Consider the following 9,934-nt stretch of genomic DNA (forward strand, 5'->3'; position numbering starts at 1 on the left):
ATTGTGGTAATTCTTGTAGTTAGTAGGGCTACCCACATTTTAGTTCACCCACAGAGGGTAATTGCTTTAGAGGTACCTGGCTTTGTGTTTAGTGGTGTTAACATCACAATCGGTAAGAGACTTGTGGTTTTGAATATTGAACAATACATGAATTCAAACATTCAAATGGGTAGTTGTTCAGTTGTGATGAAGACATTAGTTTTGGCACCCGAGTTTCCAGATATGGACTTTTAGGGGATCAATAATATGATAATGAGAGATAGACATCTTGTTTTTAGGGTAAATGCTCTGGTTTTTGACATAGGGCATATAGAGATGATTTCAGGAATGGAATTGTTGCTTTCTTTAAGTGAGATGACATACAATTGGGACAAGGCATAGGTGAAATGTATGTATAACGGTATAGCGGTTCATTTTCAAACGTTAATCACGGGGCAACAGGTTCAAGCATCGTTGCAACAATGGTTGGGCACACTTCAAGGTGGGGTACGTTTCCAAGAAATAATGAAAGAAGGGCAAGAATGAGATGATTTTTTGAAGAAGTCCAACATGCATTCTGGTTTAAGTTTCTTTTTACCTCCTTATATGAAAACTAGGGTTGTTTATTGGGTTATTCCTATATGCTTTTCTTGGTTACTTGTGCGGTTGAGAATCGATTGGACCAAGTACACAAGTGGTTAATCCAGTGGAAGGGTCGACCGGATGGAGAAGCTACAAGAGAGGTTGTGTTTGAATATTATGAGTCGATTTCAAGAAGCAAGTGTTGAGGACAAGACTTGTTTTGAAGGCGTGAGTAATGATACAGATCCTAATATGGTAGTTAAAAGGGGAAATGAATCAAAGCTGCTACAGGATTATTCTGCAAGAAGTAATAAGGGTAAATCTGGAAAATGGCTAAGATATGTTATATATATATATATATATATATATATATATATATATATATATATATATATATATAGAGAGAGAGAGAGAGAGAGAGAATAATAAATAGGTAGGAATGATTTCATTGGTAGGCATTGAGATATTTTGGTGATAGTGATACTCTTGTATCGGCTCAAGCCTTGTGACTGTGAGAGAGGGGTTTCCCCTGGAACAATCTCTTGATTGTATTTCATTGTCAATCTATTTCATCTTCTTCCTTATCATTACTCTGTGTTTAGTTACTTTCATTACAATCATAAATTTTGTTCTTCATCACAACTTTTGTGCTTTATCCCTCCAGATTAGGCATTGAGGTTCTTAAATAACATCAACATCGTTGAATTTGAAGTAACAACTTTGTATGTGACTGTTGTATAATCGTTCAACTCGAATGTCTTGCTTCATTTCAAACAAGTCACCGGAACTGTAGGGGTGGCAACTTTCGACCCAACCCGTAACCCAACACTGACCCAACCCGAAAATAGATGGGTTCGGGTTGAGATTGTTTACCTGCCAACCCACCAACCTATATATATATATATATATATATATATATATATATATATATATATATATATATATATTGCAATTTGATGAAATTTGATTTCCATCCGTATTCGTAATATTTTGTATCATTGTATTCCTTCCGTATTCGTATGTGACTAATGTGTGTTTGCGGTTCGTTAATCAAAAAAGAAAAAATACATGTCGTTATTTTTTAGATACCCACGAGTCACGAACGAAGAACACATCCACTTTCTATGAATGTTTTCATTTTTCATTTTTATTTGGATGTTATTGAATTTATGAATTTATGTTGAAAACCTATTTTTATGTTAATTATTTTAATCATTTTATGAATTTATGTTGAAAAAACCTCACTTTTTAAAATGCGTTGCTTATTTATTAAATGGGTTATATGGGTTGGGTTTGACTCATTAACTTGTGAACCAGCGAACCTATATACTTAGGTTATATAGGTTGGGTTGGGTTGAGGTTTCCAACCCATCAACCTGTGACCCGCCAACCCGTCAACCCATATATTATATGAGTTGTGTTGAGTTTATGTTTTCTGACCCGCCAATCGGTGACCCACCAACCCGAACCCAACTCAATTGTCAGGCCTACTCTGGAAGGAACATCGGCTGCCCATATAAATTTACACAACTTATGTGTAAGATGGTAAAAAAATACATTGTATGTGTGCGCGTTTAATGGTCATTTTTTGGGAATTGAAATTGGTACATCGGGGTTCATCGCGTAAAGCATTCATTTCAAGATCATGCATAGGGCGGCATATTGTAGTCATACAGGTCAGCACCATGCTCCTAAGAGAGATTTTTAGGAAGGTCATGGTAGCATGATAATTACTAAATTTCTTGGTTGGTTTTCATTCCAAATATTACACATAAATATAATAATCATAGGCCATGAACCAGTTATACAAGTGGGCTAACACTAGCAACATTCACAACCACAACACCTTTAATTTGTAATTTTCTTCATTTAGTAAAAACAGACCAAAACCACCCCAGCCGAAAAACCAATATCCAATATAGCTTTGGATTCAAATGCATAACAAACCAATATATTCAGCTAACCTATCATGAATGCTTCCGAGTTCCAACAAACACCCCTTCATGTTTACAATGATGGTTTGATCATAGTGCAAAATTAAATAGTAACCATCAACCATCATAAACCAATGAGATCTATAAAAAAACATTTCAAACTCCATCCCAAAACCAATGGGATCTAACAAAGTTGTCTTATTTATCACTTTCTTTAAAACAAACAAAAGCCATTCATCCATCCCACTAATACTCTCCTTCAATCACATACATCTACCTTTAATGTTTTGATGTGTGTGATTAGATGCATTAGTATTGGTATCAAGTATCAAGTATCAAGTATCATCACCCTGTTAATCTATTTTTTATTGTTCTATCTCTCAGCCTACATCCGGCTTCAGTTATCATCTACCCAAAACAATACCAATACAATAAAACATCACGCTATGAATTCATAGCAACAAAATCTCAAAATCAACTGAAATTTCTCAACACAATCTAATCAAGATTGAAGGTAAAATGTATATATACTTCAATTCACTTCTTGCATACCATTTGGCCTTCAAGACAAATTCACCACCAACAAAATTACGCCTTTACCCTTGAAGATTCACCAACAACATTCTCCATTCTTGCATACCACTCCCCAATCCTCGTGTGCTCCACCATATCTTTACCTGATGTTAGATACCGAATAGGCCTCAGCACCCCAAACACCGCCAGGTCAGCCAAATTAGGCTTCAAGCCACCTGTCACAATCACAATAATAATAGATACAAACATTAATACTCATACAATAAAAGTGAGAGAGAGAGAGAGAGAGAGAGATAAAATAACAATATAATTAAGGGATCATATGAAATATGTTTACCTAAAAAGTCCCTGCCATCAAGTGCATCAACCCAAGTTTCACAAGCTTCATATAAGGCTGTTCTTTCATCAGTGATATTATATTTTTTCTTGAGTTTCTTGGACACAAAGTACATAGCAGCAGCCCCCGCGTATTTTACTGTGTATTTCTCAGTATAGCTGAAATTACCTGTTGGAAGAAAAATGGATACATTTTTTACTCAGAATATCAGTAATAATTATTTATTACAAAATATTGATAATCCTGGCTTACCATTGCTAGTGATATAGTTGAAGGATTCAAGAGCTTCAGAAGTGTTTCGGTATATATTTGGTGATAACATATGCACCAAATGATCATCAACCCACCTACATATACATTATACATATATTACATAAAATCTTGTCACAAAAACATTAAATGTTTTTAACATGATTATCGACATACCGACGCCATTTCTTTTCTTCTTCATCATCATTGACCACTGAAGTAGATTTCACAGGACTGAGCTTGGTTCTCATCTGATCAATAATGGCTGCAATAAAAAAAACAAAGACATCAATTTTTGTCATGGGATGTAAAAAAGAAAAAGGGTTGCTTGTGAATGAAAGTAGTGAAGTTATAAAAAGAAAAGAAAAGAAAAGAGAATGATGAAGGAAGGAAGGAAGGAAGGAAAACCTGAAGAATCTTGTAGCGGTTGACCATCGACCATGAGTATAGGCACCTTCTTGTAATCAGACCATTTGATTTCTTTCTTGCTAAGTGGATTCACCTCCACAACTTTGTATGGCACATCATAGTAATCCAAAAATGCTGAAAAACCAACAAATAACAAAACTAAATATATCATAAACTGCTTAAACCAAGAGTAGTTAGGTAATTGTACTACATCAACTCCATAATAATTATTATTTGGAATAATATAACCACAATCAGCTTTCCCAAACTGATTATTACTGCAACTTCAAATACAAATAACCATTGTTAAAAAAAAAATGCAATTTGGAGGCACTATGAGTTCCTTGTGATACCTTTTAGCATCATTAATTTAATGCTACTTCCACCTTCCAAAATCTAATGAAGGTCATCTTTAAACCATTTCTAAGGAAGTTTTAATCGGTATCTTTTGATGACATCTTAATATACAGCTGTGATTAGTTAGTTACCTCACAGCTGTGTTTGACTTTGAGTTATTGAGTAATTTGCTAAGCTCAGCAAATGTGCCTAGGGGTGTCACAAGTCACAACCTGTATTGGCATTAGTGCATTACCTACAATATAAGCTTAGCTGATGCATAAGGGAAAAGAATCGGAGCATTTCTAATGCAGAAGGGGAATTGTAGGGGGATTTTATTCACACCCGAAATTTGCTATGATGCCCCTATTTGACATGACAGACGTCGACTATTTTAGCCAGTTATATTTATTTTACCAATTCGTGTTATATTTTCAATTCGCCCCTTTTAGTTTATTATAACTAATATCTATAACATTTATTATTGTCATTTTTATTTTAATGTAGATTGTATCGTTTCTTAATTTTGTATTTAATTACCGAAAATATAGAAATTAAAAATGTTACAGCAATAAATAAAAGAAAAAAGTTATAATATTAACAAGATTTTTTATATCATCAAAACAATTTTTTATTTGGTGGGTGATTTTTTTTGTAAATCAACATAATAATAACAATAATTATTACTTCGTGTATTTAGTGGAATTATCTATTCTATTATATTAAACATATTCGTCATTTCTTGAAATTTAAGAGATAAAAAATATAACATTACGTACAATCATTTAATGCTAATCTCTTCAAAACGACTAATAATTAATCCTTACCAAAGATAACAAAAACCCATCATGGAAAAAAGACCATGAATTGCTTGTAATATTATTAATTTTACGTTATTTTAACATTAAAACAATCTTATATATTTCACGTTTTTATTTTTTTTAACATCTTAAAGACCACTTATATCTAACTTAAATTAAAAATATAAACATGTTATATTAAAAAAAAATATTACAACACTATAATTATCATACGAGATGAGATAAACAATCTTCTTTTTTCTTTGTTTCTATGAAACCCATTTTTTAGGAGGGAATTACTACTAATTGATTTTGTTATTGCATCCTCCTTAACAAAAGTTAATAATTAACTTTTTGAAAAACTCCAAAAAATATGTCGAGATTAGCTTTTTATGAAAAACTATAGAATGTGTTATATATATTATATAAGCTTTTATTTAAGAATAATGATGTAAACTTTTGTAAAAAAAAATATTTCTTTAATGTTATTCTTATTTTGAGGTTGTAGATTTTATAAGGCCCAATAAAACCGTATGTTGACAAATAAGGCCCAATAAAACCAAAAATCATCAATTTAAGCCCATTAAACCGAAAATGACTCCATAAGTCTATCTTGTTTATCTTTATTGTCAAAAATGGCCTTTTTGTATTATTTCTTTGCTTTTCAAGTAACTTTAGCATGTTAAATCTTTTCAACATTATGTAGAGTTACTTCAAGTAATTTAGTTTACAAACATCACCGAGATTTGATAGGTATTTCAAGTTTTATGAAAGTTTAACATGCCTTCATGGCATAATCACAACATATAACATGAAAAATACACACATAAATGAATAATACTAAGATTAATCACAAAACTAGCTTGTATTCACCCCCAAAAGATAGTAAAACTCGAAAACTAGGGGATATGAAGCTCACCTTGGTGATGGATCGGTTTTGATGAAGAAGTGGAAGAGAATGGAGGTGTTTTCGGTCTCGGATGCACCTTTGAGTTGAGTTTTCGAATTCTAGAGGGTTCTAAGAGTATGATCATGAAAACATAGTGTTTATGAGGAATGATCTAGCAAAAAATGAAGTTATACATCTTGAATATGAAGTAACTTACCAAGTTTGCAAGCTTGAAGGCCTTCTTGAGCTAACCCACACACCCACGGTTTTAGAAGAGGGAGTTTTTCCTTTAAGGGGTGAAGAAGAAAATGAGGGTGGTGGAGGTGGGCTCTCAGCCGAGAATAAGAAGGAGAAGGGAATGAGTGATTAATGGGTAATACATTATGGCTAATATCTTGCTTAGATACATGAAGTGTAACTTGTATAGATACACAACATGTACTAGTGAGGTGTCAAGTATACATCTGCCCCTCATTAATTTTTTTTTATCAAAACCGAGAATTGGAGAGGGAATGAGAAGAAAAGACTCTTGGGCTAGGATTTGAATAGCAACCAAGATCATGTAGCCCAATAAGACATCTTTCGGCCCATTGGGGCTCAATAGGAGCTTACGGCCCAAAAGAGGTAAAAGCAATGGGTTTTCGACTCAATAAGATTAAATAAGTAGGTTTTTGGCCTATAAAGACAAAGTAAGTGATTTTCGGCCCAATAAGGTCCATGAAGAGTCTTATGGCCCAAAATACTATTGCTTAATGATTGTGGGTCCAATTAGAGCCCAAATGTGGATTCTTGGCCCAAAAGAACCAAGTTGTGGGTTCACTGGCCCATTAGGCCCAATAAGAGAATCCTGGTCCAATAAGAGTTTTGAACCGGAAAGTTAGGGTTACAACCCAAAGTTGAGTGAATGTAGTGCATTGAATTAGGTTTGGAGTTTGCACGAGTGAGTTTTGATTCGAATTGTCGTTGTTGAATTAATAACTTGTATAACATCATACTTAGAGTTACAAGATACACCAAAAGTGAATTACACATAGACAGAATTTCCTAGCCCTAAAATGCTAGTTGTGACAGTTGTTGATTTGTTACCTAAGCCTATTATAAATGATTTGAACTTACAATCTGGAGGTACATTTTTTTTATGTTATATACTATGTGTATTGATTCTAGAGAAGAATTGGAATAAAAAACAATATGTTAAATAAAGGAAAGCACATGTAAATTTGTTTATACATGGGATGCATAATTTATATTCAAAATAAATAATATAAATATATTCAAAAATAAAATAAATTAAAGATAATGTGTTATATATTTATTTTTACAATTTGTTTTTCTCACTTTAGTTTTTATTTCGTCACTAAAACGAAATAATATATGAACTTATAAAATTGAACAACATAAAAAAAATATATGAAAAATGAAAGTGTAAACAGGGATTTTGAAAAAGAAAATCCAAAATGAATTATTTCCAGCAAAAAAAAAGAAAACATAATATATATATATATATATATATATATATATATATATATATATATATATATAATATCCATAAATATAATATTATTTATGTTAAAGGTAGGAAAACAGAAAAAAGTATATAAACAAAGGACCAAAAATGTAATATTAAATATATTTCATGGTTTTAACTATTCTAGTAGGTAATCATTGTGGCAGTAACTTTGACTATAGGATCATAGGGTGCCTTTAACAACACCCGGAATTGTAGTGCATTCATCAGCAAGGAGTTATCAAGAAATTTATCTTAGTACACTACACTTATGAAAGAGAGTTGTTGGTCATTCGTACATGCGGTTCTGAAACTGAGTAAGTACATTTGGATCGACATTTTGTTATTAAAAGAGCTTAAAGTATCTTTTGGATAAATAAGCTATCAACTTACTCCCTTTCAGCTGAAAGGGTTATCTAAGCACACTTTTTGGATAACATATTCAAACTCCATACGGGTTTTCAGATCCAATATTCTAAGTTAAAGACAACGTATTCCTTAGCCCTTTTTGGAAAGACTTGTTGGCCCTTCATGGCATAGATTATAAATCATCCAATTCATATCACCCTCATACTGATGAACACTCAGAAGATGCGCATAAGAGATGAAGGATTCTTAACTCTTAAGATGGATGTGTTGCTCAAAAGTCAAAACCTTCCTATCAAAGCACACTCCATCCAAAGTTATCTCTGGCTAAAAACCCCCCAACTCATCTGCCATATCTTCCTAGTGAAATGAATGATTAACCAAATTGAGAACAAGGATCAACTCAAGTTGGCATCAACTTAAGGAGTGAGTCCTGATACATGTAAACTTGTTAATCTCTTATTTTTGTCGCTTCTATTAGTGTATGTATATGTATGATCCCTATATAAGCTTCTTATGTAACAAATCCAGGTGATGCCTCTCACAAATTATTTTAAAATGCAAGCAACTACGCAGGTCTGTGAATTGCTTATGAGGATGAAGAAAGTGATTTTTTTCTCTCCATTAGCTAATTCTTCATCTTAGCTTTTATGTTTGATCTGGTTATTGATCCACCAATGAGATTTACCTTAACCACAAATCAGAGTGGGGCTGTAACAGCCATTTATCATTCTTTGAAGTATTAACCATCCAAATCATCATAAATAAGTTCAAACAAGCCTAAAAGATTTCTAAAGCAGATATGAAAGATGCCAAAGTAGTTATTAGGGCACGTTGGTATTAATTACAACATTCCCTCTTCGGGAACTTCTAGTCTGCGGTGTACTCGATGTAAATCTGGGTGATAGAATGAAAGTCTTACCTTTGACCTTGTTACAGAAAGGGCAAGATTCGTATTGGTAGAGAACGACCTCCTTCGGAACTAGATCAGGGCTGATGGGTTCCTTCGCATACGCCTCTTCTTCCACAAATAATGATGAAGCCCCAGCAGCGACGGACGCGGCAACACAGCCCAAGGACAGAAAAACTTTAGCAGCAGTCGAAGAATAACCGCCTGGGGACGTAGATCCCACGGATGAAGAAAACCACCGGCGAGAAGAGCCGGTATTGGCGGCGTAAAAGGATGCTGCCTGAAAGAGTTTGTTATATTCGTGGTGGTGTTCTGAGGAAGCAAGGATGGCCCGAGATAGGGAAGTAGAAGCGGCAGCGAGTGTAGAAACTCTTCTCATCGTTTCGGGTGGTTGGATATGAGGGAGGCGGCGTGTATTCTACGGTGGCCGGCGATAGGGGAAGTGAAATATTTGATGGGGGTTTAGAGCCCGTGGTGGGAATACGATGTACCTGGTAGATTCGCGACCATATGTTGCATACGCATTAAAGTGGACCAACCTTTTTTTACATGTTTTAACTTTTAAAATGTTATTAAATTTTCAAAAAAGAAAAAGGTTCATAAAATTACAACGAGCCATAAGGAAAACGCTCACCCATTTATTAAAATAAATAAAAAATAAATGTTATTATTATTATTATTATATATATATATATATATATATATATATATATATATATATATATATATATATATATATATATATATATATATATATATATATAGAGTTAGGTTCATTTGAGACCACTTATATTTTGTGAGACCGTGAGACGCATTTGTTTATTTTTTTTTATTTTTTTTTAGTTAATTCATGTTCCGAAAATAATATTTAAAAAAAGAATTTTTTGATTTTTCCATTTATTTTGCATTTTAAAATTATTTTTAGAATATGTACAGTGTAATATTCAATTTAGAATATTTCACGTATTTTTCAAAAAAAATAGAATTTTTTTTTTATTTTTTTTTATTTTTTTTAGTTAATTCAAGTTCCGAAAATAATATTTAAAAAAAGAATTTTTAGATTTTTCCATTTATTTTGCATTTTAAAATTATTTTTTAGAATA

General features: G+C 32.8%; 1 protein-coding gene across 1 annotated transcript; it reads right to left on the minus strand.

Annotated features, from left to right (window-relative positions):
• Positions 1–2,637: 2,637 nt before the first annotated feature.
• LOC145065981 (uncharacterized) lies at positions 2,638–9,354 on the minus strand. Its single transcript, XM_079013120.1, has 6 exons — positions 8,844–9,354; positions 4,024–4,158; positions 3,793–3,880; positions 3,619–3,713; positions 3,367–3,534; positions 2,638–3,244 (listed from the first exon to the last, which is right to left on the minus strand). The coding sequence occupies exons 1-6, from the start codon at positions 9,208–9,210 to the stop codon at positions 3,084–3,086; spliced, it is 1,014 nt and encodes a 337-aa protein (XP_078869246.1). The 5' UTR covers positions 9,211–9,354; the 3' UTR covers positions 2,638–3,083.
• Positions 9,355–9,934: the final 580 nt, after the last annotated feature.

The sequence above is a fragment of the Lactuca serriola genome, chromosome 8 (genome assembly GCF_051521515.1).
Source record: "Lactuca serriola cultivar US96UC23 chromosome 8, Lser_US96UC23_V15, whole genome shotgun sequence".
NCBI lineage: Eukaryota > Viridiplantae > Streptophyta > Magnoliopsida > Asterales > Asteraceae > Lactuca > Lactuca serriola.